Source organism: Cyprinus carpio, chromosome B4 (genome assembly GCF_018340385.1).
Source record: "Cyprinus carpio isolate SPL01 chromosome B4, ASM1834038v1, whole genome shotgun sequence".
NCBI classification, from domain to species: Eukaryota; Metazoa; Chordata; class Actinopteri; order Cypriniformes; family Cyprinidae; genus Cyprinus; species Cyprinus carpio.
Genome location: NC_056600.1, coordinates 27929910 through 27952083, shown reverse-complemented (window position 1 = coordinate 27952083; position 22174 = coordinate 27929910). Strand labels below are relative to the sequence as shown.

General features: G+C 40.6%; 1 protein-coding gene across 2 annotated transcripts in view; it reads right to left on the bottom strand.

Annotated features, from left to right (window-relative positions):
* Positions 1 to 18492, bottom strand: part of LOC109099950 (NACHT, LRR and PYD domains-containing protein 12-like) — a 55998-nt gene extending 37506 nt beyond the window's left edge. Inside the window, exons 1-5 of one of the 2 annotated variants that reach the window (XM_042722825.1) lie at positions 18348 to 18492; positions 14350 to 14628; positions 14174 to 14242; positions 11881 to 13687; positions 11514 to 11687 (exon numbers count right to left, since the gene is read on the bottom strand). In XM_042722825.1, coding sequence (XP_042578759.1) covers positions 11514 to 11687; positions 11881 to 13687; positions 14174 to 14242; positions 14350 to 14608 — 2309 coding nt within the window. In that variant the 5' untranslated portion in view covers positions 14609 to 14628; positions 18348 to 18492. Of the gene's footprint in view, positions 1 to 11513; positions 11688 to 11880; positions 13688 to 14173; positions 14243 to 14349; positions 14646 to 18347 lie in introns of both variants that reach the window. The other variant, XM_042722824.1, reaches the window with a different exon arrangement.
* Positions 18493 to 22174: the final 3682 nt, after the last annotated feature.

Here is a 22174-nt window from a genome sequence, read left to right as displayed (position 1 = left end):
TAAGTTCATTTTTTTCCTCATTAATGTACACACAGCACCCCATATTGACAGAAAAACACAGAATTGTTGACATTTTTGCAGATTTATTAAAAAAGAAAAACTGAAATATCACATGGTCCTAAGTATTCAGAAGTATCAGGATACTGAAATGGCCAGCCTGCAGTCCAGATCTTTCACCCATAGAAAACATTTGGCGCATCATAAAGATTGAAGATGCGACAAAGAAGACCTAAGACAGTTGAGCAACTAGAAGCCTGTATTAGACAAGAATGGGACAACATTCCTATTCCTAAACTTGTGCAACTTGTCTCCTCAGTCCCCAGACGTTTGCAGACTGTTATAAAAAGAAGAGGGGATGCCACACAGTGGTAAACATGGCCTTGTCTCAACTTTTTTGAGATGTGTTGATGCCATGAAATTTAAAATCAACTTATTTTTCCCTTAAAATTAAACATTTTTCTCAGTTTAAACATTTGAAATATCTATGTTGTATTCTGAATAAAATATTGAAATTTGAAACTTCCACATCATTGCATTCTGTTTTTACTCACAGTGTGTACAGTGTCCAACTTTTTTGGAATCGGGTTTGTATATATTAGGGGTTGTAACGGTTCACAAAATTCATGGTTCGGTTCGTTTTAGATATGGGGATGGGCGTGGGGGGGGTAATTGCTTTTGTCGCAATGTTGGAAATATTGAAACCATGAGTGGATATCACATAAGCAACGTGCAAACTTTGAGATTATGACGTTCACCGGCATAACTCTTGCACAGTCAATTCACTATGCAGAATGTGAAAGTAAAAATGGAATGACGGAGTAATGATGGCGCTTTCGGCATCTGACGCCACATATTCTCCCTGAGATGACAAGAGATGAATCTACTTCAACATATGCTGATAACGGTATATAGCTAATTGTTTTAATTTATTCCCTTAATATTTCTCTTGTGGCCTGTACACTTATTTCATGTTAAATAGGTTGTGTCTGAAAGTCGCTATTTAAAATTGGCTCAATAAAGCTTTTTATTTCATTGAGTTTTATTGATGACTGCAGAGTTGATATTTTAATTATTGGCCTGTAATTAATTGTATAATAGACCTGTTTTAAAATTATTATTTTTTAAACATTTTAATCGAGGAGTAAATAGCCTTATTTTTTGTTATCCTCGACATTCGTCAGTTATGCTGTAATATTGCGGGGCAAATTAACTGTAATGTTAATTTAACAATAAACTTTAATAAAAAGGTAATTTCATATTAATAATAGGCCTAATAGAAACAAGAATGTAACAGGCCTACATTAGTTAGAAATGCCACAACCTCTTAATAGTGTGAATTGTTACGGGCTGAACAGGACGTGAGGCGAGCGGATCCATGTGCAAGGTTTTATTGAATGACATGGTCAAAACAGGTAAGAATCAGACAATGGCAAACAGAGATATAGAAGGCGAGATTGAAGAGTATTCCGTAACAGATGTGGGTCAAACGACAGCAAACATTATTCAGAGGGCGAGGCAAATGTGTAATCCAACAACAGGCAATAATCCAGGCAAGGGGTAAACAGTGTCCGAACGGCAAGACAAGAGGATATCCAGAATACACAGACAAGGATCAAAACACAAGTAAACAGGCAAGGCAAGGCAAGACAATGACTAGAAAATGAAAACTAGACAGGCTCCGTAGTATAGCTATCGCTAGGAAAGAGATAACTGCTAGACAATACTCGGCTGTGTGTGAGAAGAAGACCAATGCTTATAAAGCATGTCTGATGATGTGCTGTGTGTGTGATTGATTTCAGGTGCATGGTGTGATTGTTATTAGGTGAACTTGTGATTGGTGCAATGGATCATGGGAAATGTAGTCCAGGCTGTACTGTGTAGTGCAAAAGTCTGTGTGGTGAATTAAAGGCAGTTCAGTGACCAGATCATGACATAGCCCCCCCCCCCAGAAGAGCGGTTTCCAGACGCTCTTAAACAATCTAGGAGGACGGTGGAGCAGAGATGGAATAGGGGGAGGGAAGGAGGGCCAGGTCCACGTGGAAGTGGAGTGGCTGGGGACCGAGGCCGAGTTGGCAGAGCAAAGTACCAAGGCAGAACCGCTGAAACAGGAAGCCAGTGCGGAGCCGGCAAAGAAGATGGAGCTGAAGGCCACCACAGCTGGGTAGACAGGTCCGAAGATCCCCACGGCGTAGCAGAAGGAACTGGAGCCCATCAGGGCATAGCAGACGGAACTGAAGCCCACCAGGGTGGAGCAGACGGAACTGGAGTCCACTGGGGCAGCGCAGGCAGAGCTGGAGCCCACCAGGGCGGAGCAGAGTACCCCCACAGCCGAGCAGATGGGACAGAAGCCCACCAGGGCGGAGCAGAGGACCACCACAGCCGAGCAGATGGGACAGATGCCCACCAGGGTGGAGCAGAGGACCACCACAGTCGATCAGACAGGACAGAAGCCCACCAGGGCGGAGCAGAGGACCACCACAGTGGAGTCGATGGCACAGGAGAGCAAGTTTGGTCAGGTAGGACTGAAACAGAGAACAAACAGATTAATGGCGGCCTCCGTGGCCGTGATAAGGTGGGTAGAAAGTTCCCACACAGCCTCCATAGCTGAGACAGGACAGGAAGAGTTCACTGACGGCCTTCATAGCCGTGACAGGACAGGCCATGAGTTCATGGATGGCCTCCGTGGCTGTGACAGGACAGGCAGTGAATTAGTGGATGTCCTCCATGGCCGTGACAGGACAGGCATCTAGTTCATGGATGGCCTCCGTGGCCGTGACAGGACAAGCAGTGAGTTCATGGATGGATACTACTGACACCTCCGAAGGTTCTGCAGCAGTTGCCGCCACCTCTGGAGGTTCCACAGCAATAACAGTCTCCTTGACAGCAACACAGCAAGCAGAGAGAACATTGCTTGGCGCAACAGACAGGATGTGACGAGGCTCTGGAAGTTCAGCTGAGACGTGACGAGGCTCTGGAAGTTAAAGAGGCTCTGGAAGATCAGCGGTGACTTTACTTGACTCTGGAAGGTCACCAGTGACTTGACCTGACTATGGAAGAGCAGCTGTGGCTGCCATTTCTGGAGGAAGTGCCATGACCCGACCTCCCTCTAGAGGGTGCATGCGAGGAGCGGGTTCTGGATTGGCGGCCATTTTGTCCTGGGGCACCGGGCTGGCGGCCATCTTGTGCAGTGGCACCGGGCTGGCGGCCATCTTGTGCAGTGGCTCCTGGCTGGCGGCCATCTTGTGCAGTGGCGCCGGGCTGGCGGCCATCTTGTGCATTGGCGCCGGGCTGGATGAGACGAGGCTCTGGATGATCAGCTGAGACGTGACGAGGCTCTGGAAGTTCAGGTGAGACGTGACGAGGCCCTGGAAGTTCAGCTGAGACGTGACGAGGCCCTGGAAGTTCAGCTGAGACATGACGAGGCTCTGGAAGATCAGCGGTGACTTGACCTGACTCTGGAAGGTCAACGGTGACTTGACCTGACTCTGGAAGGTCAACGTTGACTTGAGCTGACCTGGCGGCCATCCTGTGCAGTGGCGCCGGGCTGGCGGCCTTCTTGTGCAGTGGCTCTGGGCTGGCGGCCATCTTGTGCAGTGGCTCCGGGCTGGCGGCCATCTTGTGCAGTGGCTCTGGTGGTTCAAGCTCTGCTGCCATTTCGCGATCAGGTTCGGCTGCCACCACCATTTTGTGATCGTGCCCCAGTGCGGCAGCCATTACGTGAGTGAGTCCGGGGTTGTGTGCCTCCGCGACACCCACAGTGAATGTTGAACCAAAGGTCAACAAAGTATAGTCCATAAAACCACAAAAAACATGCAAGATCTAAATACTCTTGAATATAGCTCTCGAGTGATCGAGTGCCCTGCTCGAGAGCTAATAACAGTCTTGCAGTATCCATACCTGGCCAGTATCATTCAGGAAAGCCGCTGGATCCTTGTGGGGCCGAGTATTCTGTTACGGGCTGAACAGGACGTGAGGCGAGCGGATCCATGTGCAAGGCTGTATTGAATGACATGGTCAAAACAGGTAAGAATCAAACAATGGCAAACAGAGATATAGAAGGTGAGACTGAAGAGTAATCCGTAACAGATGTGGGTCAAACGACAGCAAACATTATCCAGAGGGCGAGGCAAATGCGTAATCCAACAACAGGCAATAATCCAGGCAAGGGGTAAACAGAGTCCGAACGGCAAGACAAGAGGATATCCAGAATACACAGGCAAGGATCAAAAAACAAGTAAACAGGCAAGGCAAGACAAGGCAATGACTAGAAAATGAAAACTAGACAGGCTCCGTAGTGTAGCTATCGCTAGGAAAGAAATAACTGCTAGACAATACTCGGCCATGTGTGAGAAGAAGTCCAATGCTTATAAAGCGTGTCTGATGATGTGCTGTGTGTGTGTGATTGATTTCAGGTGCATGGTGTGATTGTTATCAGGTGAACTTGTGATTGGTGCAATGGATCATGGGAAATGTAGTCCAGGGTGTACTGTGTAGTGTGAAAGTCTGTGTGGTGAATTAACGGCAGTTCAGTGACCAGATCATGACATGAATAACTGATGTTTTGGCAATATCTCTGGCTATCGTCGATACAAGGTCATCGTCTTTCAATGCACCTCAGCAACGGGAGGTTATCGCAGGCCCTTTCACAATGTGTGCCCGTTCACTAGACAGCGCGTTGCCTATATATATATATATATATATATATATATATATATATATATATTGTGTATATATATATATATATATATATATATATAAATATATATATATATATATATATATAGAGAGAGAGAGTGGGTACGGAGAGTATTCAGACCCCTTCAATTTTTCACTCTTTATTATATTGCAGCCATTTGCTAAAATCATTTAAGTTCATTTTCTTCCTCATTAATGTACACACAGCACCCTATATTGACAGAAAAACACAGAATTGTTGACATTTTTGCAGATTTATTAAAAAGAAAAACTGAAATATCACATGGTCCTAAGTATTCAGACCCTTTGCTGTACCACTCATATATTTAACTCAGGTGCTGTCCATTTCTTCTGATCATCCTTCAGATGTTTCTACACCTTCATTTAAGTCCAGCTGTGTTTGATTATACTGATTGGACTTGATTAGGAAAGCCACACACCTGTCTACATAAGACCTTACAGCTCACACTGCATGTCAGTATGTACAGGAGCATCTTAGGAATTTGTGGAATAGCTACATAGATATTTATACAGATGGATCTAGAAACCCTGAGAGTAAAAAAGTGGGCTTTGGTTTATATGTTCCGTATTTCCATGTTAGACAGTGTCATAGATTGCCTGATGGTCTTTCAATCTTTACGGCTGAACTAGTAGCAATCATATGGGCTCTGAGGTGGGTGGAAGAAGGTGGGGTGGAAAAAGCCATCATTTGTTCTGACTCGCTATCTGGCTTGATGGCGATAGGGGGAGAGAAAGAGGAGGGGCTAGGTTAGATTTAGTCGGGGAGATCTTAACAAGTGTTTATAGATTAGAGAGACGGGGGTGTAGTGTGGGTTTCTTGTGGGTTCCAGCACATGTGGGGGGTTGAGGGGAATGAGGCTGCTGATGAGGCTGCTAGGGCAAGTTTAGTTAGGGGAAATGTGGAGGTGGAGGCATTGCCATTTGATAGACTGGAGTGCCGCAGCATCATTAATGAAAGACTTACACAGCAATGGCAGCACGAGTGGAGTAAAGACATTAGCGGGAGGAAGTTCTATGACATAATACCATTAGTCAACCCTGGGAATTCAATTGATCCTGCCTCGGATGGATCAGATTAAGTTGGCCCGACTAAGACTGGGTCATTGTGGATTGGCAAGTGGGCTGTTTCTGGTGGGAAAGCACATGGACGGCAAGTGTCAAGCCTGTGGAGTACAGGAGTCTGTCAAGCATGTCATTATGTTCTGTCCGAGATATGCTGAAGAAAAGAGACTGTTATTCATTGGTCTAAATGTTCTGGGAGTTGATTTAGTCTCTGTTAAAACTCTGATGGGTGATGGTCCTAATCAAATAGAAAGAGCATTGGAATTACTTCACTTCCTAAAGGCCACTGGCATATATTGGAAAATATAGGCTAGGGGGAGCTTTAATGTAGATTATCTTTATCACCAGTGGGAGGCAGCAATGCACTAGAAGTGCCTAGTCTGCCGGAAAGGAATAGAAGAAGAAGAAGAAGTGCATGTCAGAGCAAATGAGAATAATGAGGTCAAAGGAACTGCCTGAAGAGCTCAGAGACAGAATTGTGGCAAGGCACAGATCTGGCCAAGGTTACAAAAAAATTTCTGCTGCACTTAAGGTTCCTAAGAGCACAGTGTCCTCCATAATCCTTAAATGGAAGATGCTTGGGATGACCAGAACCCTTCCAAGAGCTGGCCGTCCTGCCAAACTGAGCTATCAGGGGAGAAGAGCCTTGATGAGAGAGGTAAAGAACAACCCAAAAATCACTGTGGCTGAGCTCCAGAGATGCAGTCGGGAGATGGGAGAAAGTCAACCATCACTGCAGCCCTCCACCAGTCGGGGCTTTATGGCAGAGTGGCCCGACGGAAGCCTCTCTTCAGTGCAAGACACATGAAAGCCCGCATGGAGTTTGCTAAGAAACAGAGATATAAGATTCTCTGGTCTGATGAGACCAAGATAGAACTTTTTGGCCTTAATTCTAAGCGGTATGTGTGGAGAAAACCAGGCACTGCTCATCACCTGTCCAATACAGACCCAATAGTGAAGCATGGTGGTGGCAGCATCATGCTGTGGGGGTGTTTTTCAGCTGCAGGGACAGGACGACTGGTTGCACTCGAGGGAAAGATGAATGCGGCCAAGTACAGGGATATCCTGGACGAAAACCTTCTCCAGAGTGCTCAGGACCTCAGACTGGGCCGAAGGTTCACCTTCCAACAAGACAATGACCCTAAGCACACAGCTAAAACAAAGGAGTGGCTTCACAACAACTCTGTGACTGTTCTTGAATGGCCCAGCCAAAGCCCTGACTTAAACCCAATTGAGCATCTCTGGAGAGACCTGAAAATGGCTGTCCACCAACGTTTACCATCCAACCTGACAGAACTGGAGAGGATCTGCAAGGAGGAATGGCAGAGGATCCCCAAATCCAGGTGTGAAAAAACTTGTTGCATCTTTCCCAAAAAGACTCATGGCTGTATTAGATCAAAAGGGGTGCTTCGACTAAATACTGAGCAAAGGGTCTGAATACTTAGGACCATGTGATATTTCAGTTTTTTCTTTTTTAATAAATGTGCCAAAAATGACAACAATTCTGTGTTTTTCTGTCAATATGGGGTGCTGTGTGTACATTAATGAGGGAAAAAAAAATAAACAAATGATTTTAGCAAATGGCTGCAATATAACAAAGAGTGAAAAATTTAAGGGGGTCTGAATACTTTCCGTACCCACTTTATATATATATATATATATATATACACATCTAGGCACTACTTTAATGACAAGACAAGATGATATAATATATACACATCTAGGCACTACTTTAATGACAAGACAAGATGATATAATTGTTGAAAAAAAAACTAATAAACAATAGCAATGAAAGCAGCAATAGTTGTCCCCTCTACCATGTTTAAAGTTTATGGCCCACCCAACTCGGAAACTCTGAGATTATTTTGATACTCGAGTTTCTAAGTAGTTGATACAATTTAAGAGGCCGTTCATGTCCCATTTCTGATTAGGAAACACATAACTCTTGTTGCTGAGAAATGCAATATATTTTTCAGCAATGAGGGCGTAAAAAAGCTAACACTGTTTTTGAAGTAACTAAGCTTCATTGTTTGTAGAGAGATGCAGGTAATACAGGTGGAATGTTAGGGGCATCTAGTAGTGAGGTTGCGAATTGCAACCAACGGCTCAGTCCCCTGCTCACCCATACCTTTAGAGAAGCTACGGTGGCTGACACAGGTTAAGATGTCATCGGTATAAAGACAGCAGAGAGCAATGCGATTTTTTTTTTACAAGGGTAAATTAAGGAATTATATTTACTTAATTATTCAATAAATCGATGTTCTTGCGAATGTTAATGTACTTGTTCATCATTGTGTCAGTGTTGTATTCACAAGAACAACAAAGTGACGAAACACGCTCAGTAGAGCAGTTTGTCCATTTAGGGCTACAGTAGAAAAATGGTGGGGACTTCCATGTAAGGGGGCCCGCGGTGTATGTAGATATAAATTACTCAATCTAAGGAAATAAAAACATAATGGTTCATTAAGTAAGGTCTTTATACGCCTCTGAAAACATAGTTATGTACAGGTCCTTCTCAAAAAATTAGCATATTGTGAAAAAGTTCATTATTTTCCATAATGTAATGAAAAAAATTAAACTTTCATATATTTTAGATTCATTGCACACCAACTGAAATATTTCAGGTCTTTTATTGTTTTAATACTGATGATTTTGGCATACAGCTCATGAAAACCCAAAATTCCTATCTCAAAAAATTAGCATATTTCATCCGACCAATAAAAGAAAAGTGTTTTTAATACAAAAAAAAGTCAACCTTCAAATAATTATGTTCAGTTATGCACTCAATACTTGGTCGGGAATCCTTTTGCAGAAATGACTGCTTCAATGCGGCGTGGCATGGAGGCAATGTCAGCCTGTGGCACTGCTGAGGTGTTATGGAGGCCCAGGATGCTTCGATAGCGGCCTTAAGCTCATCCAGAGTGTTGGGTCTTGCGTCTCTCAACTTTCTCTTCACAATATCCCACAGATTCTCTATGGGGTTCAGGTCAGGAGAGTTGGCAGGCCAATTGAGCACAGTAATACCATGGTCAGTAAACCATTTACCAGTGGTTTTGGCACTGTGAGCAGGTGCCAGGTCGTGCTGAAAAACGAAATCTTATAAAGCTCATAAAGCTTTTCAGCAGATGGAAGCATGAAGTGCTCCAAAATCTCCTGATAGCTAGCTGCATTGACCCTGCCCTTGATAAAACACAGTGGACCAACACCAGCAGCTGACATGGCACCCCAGACCATCACTGACTGTGGGTACTTGACACTGGACTTTCAGGCATTTTGGCATTTCATTCTCCCCAGTCTTCTTCCAGACTCTGGCACCTTGATTTCCGAATGACATGCAAAATTTGCTTTCATCCGAAAAAAGTACTTTGGACCACTGAGCAACAGTCCAGTGCTGCTTCTCTGTAGCCCAGGTCAGGCACTTCTGCCGCTGTTTCTAGTTCAAAAGCACACGCCTGTGCACGGTGGCTCTGGATGTTTCTACTCCAGACTCAGTCCATGGCTTCCGCAGGTCCCCCAAGGTCTGGAATCGGTCCTTCTCCACAATCTTCCTCAGGGTCCGGTCACCTCTTCTCATTGTGCAGCGTTTTTTGCCACACTTTTTCCTTCCCACAGCCGGTCCCACTGAGGTGCCTTGATACAGCACTCTGGGAACAGCCTATTCGTTCAGAAATTTCTTTCTGTGTCTTACCCTCTCGCTTGAGGGTGTCAATGATGGCCTTCTGGACAGCAGTCAGGTCGGCAGTCTTACCTATGATTGCGGTTTTGAGTAATGAACCAGGCTGGGAGTTTTTAAAAGCCTCAGGAATCTTCTGCAGGTGTTTAGAGTTAATTAGTTGATTCAGATGAGTAGGTTAATAGCTCATTTAGAGAACCTTTTCATGATATGCTAATTTTTTGAGATAGGAATTTTGGGTTTTCATGAGCTGTATGCCAAAATCATCAGTATTAAAACAATAAAAGACCTGAAATATTTCAGTTGGTGTGCAATGAATCTAAAATATATGAAAGTTTAATTTTTATCATTACATTATGGAAAATAATGAACTTTTTCACAATATGCTATTTTTTTTGAGAAGGACCTGTATGTTTCATACAGATTACATAATCTGATATTTGTTTTCACTTTGAATTGGTTCATTTAGAAGTAGACATGTCACTCTCTATAGATATATTTTTAATGTCTGTACAGCAAAGATATACACTGAGTTTCACGCTCAAGTTCACAGAGACCGAGAACTTGGAAAAAAAGATGCAGAAAGAGCATCCTGTTTGCTTTTATTATTTTACAAAAGTGTATTTTGCTGTTATTGTGAGTGCACACAAATAAACGTAGTTTTTACGGATTCAAAAGATATATTACTCTCATCTGTATGAACAAAAATTATGCAGTATTTTAAGTGCAAGTGAGCACACCGGCGCCTTCATCTGTCCTGCAGTGAGCTACTGTTCAGCTTCCACACTCCGCACCGACACTTGAATAGTGGACATTTCTGTAGGTTAACATTAGATTGAGCGGCCATGTAGTTGCTAATACTAACATATTTCTGATGATAAGTCATATTTGGGGTGGATTAATACAAAGGTGAGCATTTAGATGTCCTGCCCGATGGACTGTATTACCATAGACCAGCCGTTAACGATCTGCGTGACTTTGCCAATATGGATTTTTTTTCTGTGACTAATAAAATGTTGGTTGACCAAGCCTTTTCTAGTCAACTAAATATAAGGGGGCAGCCCTACCCTTTAGTGGCTCCATAGAATGTGTTATTCATTTTCTGTGTCTTTCTGAATGCAGATTCACGCTTTGGGTGTAGCGTATCAGACCCGAACCAGACAAATTAAAGATTCGATCAGGACCCTGGTTGAAACATGAGGAGCCGAATTCCTCAGAAAGGCAACAGGATGTTGTAAACCCACACATTTGACTATCATGTTTCTAATCACTTATTGTGTATGTACTTTTAATACCAATTGAATAGCTTAAGTATTCATATTCATGTTTAGTATGTGTGTGTTTGAATCTTCTTGCTTGAAACGTTTCTGACCATCAGTTATTTGTCAAATGTATCATATTCTTATCATAGGAATCATGTCCAAAATTATACCCTGCAAGAGCGGGAAAATTCGGACCACGTGATTGATAAGATAACATATGATTTATGAATGGGTAGGACATACATCGCAACACCCCGAGCAAAGAAAATATCTAATTGGTCAAGACAACATTTGAGGTGTGGCCAAAAGGCCAGTTTATGATGGTTGTTCATGTCTATGCAATTTCACGTATTGCTGTAAACTTGGGATTTCACATTTTCATTCTTAAACCCATTCTTTCCTAACTTTCTATCCTCCTGCAACTTGTGTGAATGTGAGTGTGTGTGCTTATGTGTTAGATTAGTTTATATGTCTTAGATTTATCTAATAAAGCCTTATTCATGTTGAAAAGAGAAGTATCTTGTGTTTTGTGCTTACAAGTTAATGTCTTAAACTGCCGATCTTGTTACTGTGCTATTTAATAGTGTTTTCACTATATTTTGGATATTAATATCCATTGCAAAGTTGATGTTATACGGCTTGTTCAACGAATCGCTGGCTGTCTCAGTGATCAGCCGTAAAACAGTGATTCTGTTCAAATTCCCTTAAAAATCTTAAATGATTCCCTTTGAGCTAAATTGACCTGTTTCCCTTACATGGGCACACCCCTAATAGTGATTCGGTGAATGTGACTGGCAAACCTCAGTATGTTTAGTCGACAGTGTGGACTCTTCAGTCCATCATAAAGCAGCTTCACTCCTGAATCCTGCAGGTCATTGCTACTTAGGTCCAGCTCTGTCAGATGGGAGTTTGACAGTTGTAGAGCTAAAGACACAGTTTCACAGCATGTTTCATCAAGACCACAGCCATCAAATCTAAAAAAAACAATGTTTAGTCAGGTTATTTTCTGATGTTTAGTTGTTGTTTTTTCTGCGATAACTTAATGTAGCCTTTGATTTAAAATCAGGGCAGGAAAATATTTCACAATATTTCATAGCATTTTGACATTTTATTATTTTGTGAGAGAACAAAACGTTTGCTTGAACAGCAGTGAGTTAAATTACTTACAGTGCTCTTCTGCAGCACCTCACAGCTGGGATGAGCCTCTTGAAGTCTGAAGATGAGGATGTGAACCTCTTTGGGTTGAACTCTTCCAACACCATCTCTGACATCAGCAGTATGTAGGTCATTACTGTACACATTGAAGATGAGAGGTCTCTTCCTGGATGTTCATCTGAACTGAAGTAGCTCTTTATTTCCTCATAGAATGAATGATCTTTGAGCTCAAGTAAGCAGTAAAATAGGTTGACTGAAGTTTCATCTGAAATGTTATTTTTTTGTAATTTTTTAATGTGTACACTTATTTTTCTGATGCTCCCACTAGTGTCTTTAGTGTGTGTGATCAGGCCTTTGAGCAGATTTTGACTGGATTTCAGTGAAAGTCCCATCAGAAACCGCAGGAACAGGTCCAGATGTCCTCTCTTACTCTGCATTGCCTTTTCAGTGGCCCTCTTTGTTAAGTCATGGAATGTGACATTTCTAAAAAAGACCTGAAGCTTTTGTCTGGCTGTAGTTTGTGAATGTTCAAAGAAAAAACTAAGCTCTCGCATGTTCTTCTTCAGGTAGCAGATAAACACATGCACTGCAGCGAGGAACTCTTGAACACTCAGATGCACAAAGCAGAAGACCTTTGTCTCATAAAGTCCATTTTCCTTCTTAAAGATCTCAGCAATCATTCCTGTGAACTCAGTGCCTTTACTCACATCAATACCACATTCTTCCAGATCTTCCTCATAGAACACAATTTTTTCCTTCTCTAGCTGTTTAAACGCTAGCTTGGCTAACTTCAGAATCATTTTTCTATTTGAATGTAAGAGCTTTGTGCGTTGTCTTTGTTCTTTTCCATCATACTTCTGGTTCTTCATGTTCATCTGTATCAGCAGGAAGTGAATGTACATTTCAGTGAGTGTTGTGCTGATGTTCTCTGCATTGTTCTCAATGAGAATATCCTGAAGTACTGTGGCTGTGATCCAGCAGAATACAGGAATGTGGCACATGATGTAGAGACTACGAGACGTCTTAATGTGTGAGATGATTCTGGAGGCCAGACTTTCATCTGTGATTTTCTTTCTGAAGTACTCCTCCTTCTGTTGGTCAGTGAATCCTCGCACCTCTGTGAACAAACCCACACACCGACGAGGGATCTGATTGGCCGCTGCTGGTCGTGATGTCACCCACACAAGAGCTGATGGAAGCAGAGTCCCTTTGACCAGACTTGTAAACAGTACATCTAGAGATGCTCTTTCCTGAACAGTGTCCAGTGTTTCACTTTTGAAGTTCAACGGCAATTGACTCTCATCAAGTCCATCAAATATAAATGCTAGCTTACATTCCTCATATAGCTTTGATTTCCCCAGGTTCTTCAATAAAGGATAAAATTTCAGCAGAAACTCATGGAGATTGACCTCTCTGTCTTTAATCATGTTGATCTCTCTAAATGGAAGCAGGAACACACAGTCTATATCCTGATTGGTGTTTCCTTCTGCCCAGTCCAGGATGAATTTGTGCACAGAGACAGTTTTTCCGATGCCAGCGACTCCCTTGGTCAGCACAATCTTCTCCTCATCGTTTTTCCTCAGTTCAGTAAATATATCATTGCATTGAATTGGTTTGTCCTGTGTTTTTCTCTTCTTGAAAGCATCATCAATCTGTTGAATCTCATGTTCCTGATTAACATCTTTCATATCTCCCTCTGTGATGAACACTTTTGTGTAAACAGCCTTGAGATCTGTGTTATTTTCTTGGTTGCCTTCAAAAATATATTTTGCTTTCTTCTTCATTTTGTTTTTGTGAGTTCTCAAGAAGTTTTGCAGCTCTATGATTAAAAACAAATAAATGAGATTGACAAAAAAGCATTAAACAAAATTGACATACTTTTTCCTATAAACATGATCGTTATAAATAACTGATGCAGACAGATTCAATTTATACTGCACAGTCTACCCTTTACAACTTGATTTTTAATTTTACAACTTCTGAATATGTTTATGTTCTTGCCAGATGACTTGTTGGATTGATTCAGACCATCTTTAGGCCATGGTGACCAATGTTAACAAAAGCTGATGAATGGCTTCCACATAATCTAGACTGTATTTACTACATGTTTTGACTGGCTTAAATGAATCTTTGTATATGTGATTGCAATCATGCCTTGATGATACTGAATCAGTTTGATGACAGTGCCAACTACTGGTTAACTTTAGTAAACAAATTCTCATAATGTGATACAGTTGTTTATTAAAGGCTTTTATACTACTGTAAACATTTACAGACAGTGATTGTTATTTACTCCAGATCTGACCTGAATTAGCTCCAAAACAGACAGATGTGTTCGTATTGCCGTCAGCCTGAGCCGTGAGAGAAACACTCACTGAGAAACATAAATCAAACAGTCACATCAGCAAAGAGGAAAGTTAGTCAAACCATCAAACTGGTAAACAATCAATCACATTACAGTCACAGTGATTTAAACATTACCTTTCTTGTGTTTGTTCTCTAACTGTTCAGCCAGCTCATTCTGCTTCATCTTCCTCAGGGTGTCAACCATGATCTTCACAGCTTCTTCTGGTCCAAAACACGCCACTATCTTATCCACTGTTTTTAACCTATTTGCATTCTGAATTTCAGACTTTGATATACCCTCATGATCTTTCTCTAAGTGCCACTGAAACTCCTCCAATTCATCTTCTACTAGCTCCTTCAGTGAGTCCATGAGCAGATCTTTAAAAGACGCCATTGTCCTTCACCAATTAACAGCTGCAGAACAAGGAGATCTAAGTGCAAATGTTATTTGGATTATAAAGCTGTGAGCAGAGGCAAATTAATCATCATTAAATAATATATATATATATATATATATATATATATATATATATATATATATATATATATATATATATATATATATTAGCAAAACAATAGAAATGTACATGATACTGTAAGTGTATAATAATTGTAGTACATGACACTTTTAAATCTTTTTTTCAGTATCTTATGAAGTAGTATTTGCCAACCATAAATGATAATGTAGTTATTTCTTGTTTCTCCAGTTAACTGTGTATGACAGAAGTTCTGAAAGTTTTAAATTGTGCATTTTTAGGACTCTGGAGGGGGGTGTTTTTTTCAGAACTTAAACCTGTTAAACCAGAATTTGCCTTAAAGTCAAACTGGCCTTAAAGTTTAATCAGGATACAAACAAATATACTACACACATTAAGTATGGGCAAGACAGCACTTGGTTTGTTTAATAAAACATGTAAGAACTAGTGCTGTCAACTGATTAACTCTTTCCCCGGAAAACAGAATTTTCCTGGTTTAGTGTTTACACTGGGGGTGCTATTATGCATCTCCTGAATGAGTCTAGAACATGCCGATCAAAAACATAGAGAGTAAGATGCAAAAACAAGCTATCTCCTATGTATTAAAGTGACGTGACATACAGCCAAGTATGGTGACCCATACTCAGAATTTGTGCTCTGCATTTAACCCATCACACACAGCAGTGAACACACACACACCGTGAACACACACCCGGAGCAGTGGGCATCATTTATGCTGCGGCACCCGGGGAGCAGTTGAGGGTTCGGTGCCTTGCTCAAGGGCACCTCAGTCGTGGTATTGCTGGCCCGAGACTTGAACCCACAACCTTAGGGTTAAGAATCAAACTCTCTAACCACTAGGCCACGATTTCCCCATGCATATGAAAAATAATGTGATCATCAACACTAAACCACATATACTGTACATGAAAACTGCCTAATGTTACCCAGTGAAATGCTGAGTATTTGATTAAAAGGTGATTTTCTCATCCTGTTGCTCAAAATGTTGCTTTTTTTAACCTACCTACACTAAATTATTGATTTTTAAAAAAGAATGCTTGAAGTTAGAACAAAACTGATTTTTTGTTTGTTGTTTGTTTCAAAATAGAGGTTCTGTACTTTATTTTGATAAATTTTTCAGATATTTATACAACAAAATGTTCTGGGGGCCATAACATTTTAGTGAAAATCATCAAAAATGCTGGCTGTGGCTGGCAACTTTTTTCCAAAAATGCTGGCAGGGAAAGAGTTAAAAAATAACTAATCACTTTTTTTTTTCCATGAAATTATTCATGATTAAGATTAATTCTTCACTCATCATATGTACCTTTTCCGTGCTCGTTTGACTAGCGATTGGTACTGAGGTGAAGTCTGAAAAGTCTACCATTAGATGAGGTCTAAAGACATTCTGTGTAAAAATAAATGCAATTCTTCTCAAGAAAAAATAGCCAGAAGCAGCAGTTAGGAGTGGGGTAGCCAACTCTAGCTCTGCCCCTGCGTTAATTGTGTTGTGTAAAATATTTTTAACATGTTAAACTGATAAAAATAAATAAAAATAATAGCATACGTTAACACATTAATTTTGACAGCACTAGTAATAACACATATAATACATATATATTGCTGATTGCTAAGACAGTAAAAGATCAATCTCAACTAAGGCTGGCCGCACACTAGACGATTTTCAAATATTAAATGATTTTAAAACCATGGGAGACCACAGACGTGAAGACAGTTCAAGCGATTTTTAGCCTTATAATCCTCTGAACACAGACACTAGATGATTTGATCGGCCTTAAAATCATCTAGTGTGTGGCCAGCCTAAGCAGTTACAGACCTATAGAATTATCCTCAGACCTGTGGACTTATGGAGGAAATAGTAATATCAAGATTGGTGCATAAGGGATTATTTTCCCAATATCAGAGTGGTTTTAGGAGGAGGCAAAGTATAATGGATCCTGCGGTTATTCTGGAGGCTGTGATAAGAAAGTGTTTAAGTCTTGTAGTAGAGGTAGTAATAGAGTTGTCTATTTTATTAAGAATTGTTTTTTTTTCTGTTACATTTGAAAGATGAGCGGTAACCAGCCCCACCCCCATCTTAATTTTTCTCTCTATCTTAGCACTTTTCATGAATGACTACACTATTTTTAATTGTCATTTGTGACCCTGGAGCACAAGTCCAGTCTTAAGTCACTGGGGTATATTTGTAGCAATAGCCAAAAAAACATTGTATGGGTCAAAATTATAGATTTTTCTTTTACGCCAAAAATCATGAGGATATTAAGTAAAGATCATGTTCCATGAAGATATTTTGAAAATTTCCTACTGTAAACATAACAAAACTTAATTTTTGATTAGTAATATGTATCGCTAAGACCTTCATTTGGACAACTTTAAAGGTGATTTTCTGAATATTTAGATTTTTTTGCACCCTCAGATTCCAGATTTTCAAATAGTTATATCTTGCCCAAATACTGTCCTATCATAACAAACCATACATCAATGGAAAGCGTATTTACTCAGCTTTCAGATGGTGTATGAATCTGAATTTTGAAAAATTGACACTTATGACTGCTTTTGTGGTTCAGGGTCACATTTCATCTGTATATTAACGTTGGTGAGATTTAGTCAGTTGAAGCCTGTATATAAATGTTACAATTTAAAAGTAAATTCACACTGTTCTTTCAGAGGCATCTTTCCCCATCTTACCCTACTAGTCAATTGCATTGTGTGAACCTCTAATGGTCAAATGAGTAATTGTATTTGTCTGTGTGATTCTGCAGCTGCATTACTTCATTTACTTGCAGTTTACACTATTATTTATACGTTTTTAGACCTGTGCTGATGGTTTAACCCTTAAATGCATAAATGTTTCACCAATCATAAGTACATATTCAGGTCTTTACAGACCACGTATCTAACATGAATGGTTCGCTTACTGCTGCAATAGTGTAATACCACACGGATACATTTTTCATTCAAATCAAAGCATAAATAAACGTAGAAAACATATCCGTGTGGTGCGGCTGACACAAGACAACATACGCTGTTTGTGTTCAGTGGATAGTCTCTTACATGGCGCTAGGGTGATGCGGAGGAGATAAATCGTTGAATAAAGTCATTATTTTTGTTTTCTATGTGTACAAAAAGTATTCTCGTAGCTTCGTAAAGTTATGGTGGAGTCCCTGATGTCACATAAATTATTTTAACAATCTCCTTGCTACATTTTTGAGCCTTGATTGTGTAACTTACATTGCTGTCTATGGGAGGGTCAGAGAGCTCCCAGAGCACAGCAAAATATCGTAATTTGTGTTCTGAAGATAAAATGAGGTCTTACAGGTTTGGAACGACATAAGGGTGAGTAATAAATTACCATTTTCATTTTGGGGTGGAGTAACCCTTTAAGAATCACAGACTCACTAATAAACAGTAAAATGAGAAACACGGGTTTTACAACATTTGACAACAATATCAGAATGAGCAGCTTTCTGTGATTCACTTAGACACACTTGAGCATCTGTTTGATTATGGCATAAAAATGTTAAAATAAAATCATCAAAATGACTTCAGCACAGTATTAAAGTCTCAGAAGCACAAAATGACCAATGACACATCATAAGACTACAGTACATGAAAACAGCTAAAGACAAAACTCACCTCAAATAATATTTGTAGGTCTTTCTCTTTCCTCCTCTGAAACCATTGTGTTGAACAGCAGCTCTGAAATTTCTCTAACTTCTGTAATACAAGTGAAACCTACTTCCTGTTTTCCTCGAGGAAGCGAGGTGTGAATCAGAAGAATAACAGTCAGAAATAAACACTCACACACTCAGTCTCATCTGGTTTGTTATTCAGAAAGAGTGAAGGAAACTGCTGCTGAAATGCACAAATTCTAAAGTGTAATGGCAACTACATAATTGTAACGATACTCAGTAGAGTGTGTGGAAGTGTCTGACTTAAACAGTCCTCCTGATTGTTCCTAGGCAGGGGTTATAAATATAAATACAAAATGTAAAGAATATAAATACAAATATTTGTATTGTTATTCTTTTTTAAATTTTATATTTTTTTTTTAATATTATTGTTGTTTTTAGTTTTGATTTTGGTTGGGTTTTGTTTTTATGTATGATATAGATAAAAATAAATTGAATAAGCCAAATTTAATTAAGGCGAAATTGATTTTTTTTTTTTTTTCAATGTCCGAAAAGACCGATGCAGTGCTTGTTTATGTGACTCATGCCGGACCACACCTACAAGATTGCAATCAAGCACCCTTATCACCCACATACACAACATCCACACCAACTGCCCTATTATCCTTATCTACATTCTCAGTGCAAAAGTAAGAAAAGTTCAAATGTTTACATGTTTTAAGAGAAATACTGAAAGTGAAAGTGATATGTGGCCAAGTATGGTGACCCATACTCGGAATTAGTGCTCTGCATTTATCCCATCCAAAGTACACACACACAGCGGTGAACACACACACCGTGAACACAAATTTTTTGCTGCGGCACCCTTCAGCTGGGGCTTCGGTGCCTTGCTCAAGGGCACCTCGGTCGTGGTATTGAAGGTGGAGAGAGCACTGTACATTCACTCCCCCCACCTACAATCTCTGCCGGTACGAGACTCGAACCCGCAACCTTTGGGTCGACCTTTAAAGTCGATTTTTATGTGATGATATTTGAAGTCGACTAGTCGCTGATGATCTCATTAATGAACAAATAAGTCTGGAGCTGTGATAAACATCTTGTGCACAGCTATGGCATATAACATAGTGCTGCCCACATGGCTATTGCTCCTATAACAGCTCATTTTTATCAGTTCTTCTGTCTTTGGGTCGCTATATTTCTCACAGATTTCAGCTCGTCATAAAACAGATACAGATAAAGTAGCACAGTAAAGATTAAATTCATATGAATGCATTAGTGAGAGCGATTGCATTTGTAAATTCAGTCTACCTGGCAGCATCTCTCTACTAGTAGTAAAGATGTTTTTTATTATTAAGAAATATATGCTAGAACTATTCAGTTTCTAAGCTATTTTGAGAAATCTGTGTTGACAATACATTTCCACGCTGAATGATTCTGTGTGTTCGTGATCTGCGCGTGTTGTATGTGCTGTTGTATGTGTGTGCGTTACAGTGCAGCAGTGCAATATATAAGAACGGCGATTAACTTACCTGTACAATAAGCTGTTTAAAACGTGCATCCTCCTGTTCAATTTTGAGCATCCAGTAATATAATCACACATGTCTTGTGGAAACAGAGTGTAAATGTGGAAGTCCTTCAAAGATTTTTTATACTGTTGTGCCCTCTATAGGACCAGCGACTAGTCGATGTCAAGCTTAAAGCGTCATGGCAGAGCATTGAAGTCAACTAGTCGATTTGTTCAGTGCAACCTCCAACATATATTATATACATATGTATGTATATATGTGTATATATATATATACACACATATATATTGTTCACAAATCTGTCTAAATCTGTGTTAGTGAGTACTTCTCCTTTGCCAAGATAATCCATCCACCTCACAGGTGTGGCATATCAAGATGCTGATTTGACAGCATGATTATTGCAAAGGTGTGCCTTAGGCTGGCAACAATAAAAGGCCACTCTAAAATGTGCAGCTTTATCACACAGCACAATGCCACAGATGTCGCAAGTTTTGAGGGAGCGTGCAATTGGCATGCTGACTGCAGGAATGTTCACCAGAGCTGTTGCCGTGAATTGAATGTTAATTTCTCTACCATAAGCCATCTCCAAAGGCGTTTCAGAGAATTTGGCAGTACATCCCACTGGCCTCAGAACCGCTGACCACATGTAACCACACCAGCCCAGGACCTCCAATCCAGCATCTTCACCTCCAAGATCGTCTGAGACCAGCCACCCGGACAGCTGCTGCAACAATCGGTTTGCATAACCAAATAATTTCTGCAAAAACTGTCAGAAACCATCTCAGGGAAGCTCATCTGCATGCTTGTTGCCCTCATTGAGATCTCGACCTGACTGCAGTTCGTCGTCGTAACTGACTTGTGTGGGCAAATGCTCACATTCAATGGCATCTGGCACTTTGGAGAGGTGTTCTCTTCACGGATGAATCCCGGTTTTAACTGTACAGGGCGGATGGCAGACAGCGTGTATGGCATTGTGTGGGTGAGTGGTTTGCTGATATCAACGTTGTGGATCAAATGGCCTATGGTGGCGGTGGGGTTATGGTATGGGCAGGCGTATGTTATAGACAATGAACACGGGTGCATTTTATTGATGGCATTTTGAATGCACAGAGATACTGTGACGAGATCTTGAGGCACACTGTTGTGCCATTCATCCACGACCATCACCTCATGTTGCAGCATGATAATGCACGTCTCCATGCTGCAAAGGATCTGTACACAATTCCTGGAAGCTGAAAACATACTCACCGGACATGTCACCCATTGAGCATGTTTGGGATGCTCTGGATCGGCGTATACGACAGTGTGTTCCAGTTCCTGCCGATATCCAGCAACTTCACACAGCCATTGAAGAGGAGTGGACCAACATTCCACAGACCACAATCAACAATCTGATCAACTCTATGTGAAGGAGATGTGTTGCACTGCGTGAGGCAAATGGTGGTCACACCAGATACTGACTGGTTTTCGGACCCCCTGGACCCCCCAATACAGTAAAACTGAACATTTTAGAGTGGCCTTTTATTGTGGCCAGCCTAAGGCACACCTGTACAATAATCATGCTGTCTAATCAGCATCTTGATATGCCACACCTGTGAGGTGAATGGATTATCTCGGCAAAGGAGAAGTGCTCACTAACACAGATTTATACAGATTTGTGAACAATATTTGAGAGAAATAGGTCTTTTGTGTACATAGAAAAAGTCTTAGATCTTTGAGTTCAGCTCATGGAAAATGGGGGCAAAAACAAAAGTGTTGCGTTTATAATTTTGTCCAGTGTACATTCACACACACACTGAACAGTATGCACATTCACAAACAAGCACACAGAAAGGCTGCTGTTGTCTGTAGAGACACCGTCCGCACAGTTTTGCCAGAAGATAATTTACACAAATATTATTTTGTACCGCACTACACTTCCTTGTCATTTTTTGTTCTTTTGTTTTGTATGGAACTCTTCTGATTTAAAATTCAGAAGTATTTTGTATGTTGTTTAACATGCTCCATTCTGCACTGTCACTTCTTTCTTTTTTTTATTTGGTATGAAAGATTCAGGTTTAAGAATTTGGAATATCACTAAATTTACCTAAGTGTTATGAGTCTCATGTGTTTCATACAGATGTTAATGAAGGTGCACTGTGTGAAGGGGAAAGTGATAAGTGATGTGCTTCGTTAGAGCCTCTCTCGCAGTGTTGCTACTAACAATTTTCTGGCAGTGCATTTGCTGACTTTACCGAACGAAGTTTACTGTGGCTTCACAAATTTCCTCCACCCAGTTGCTGTTACAGAAATCAGCTTTTTTGTT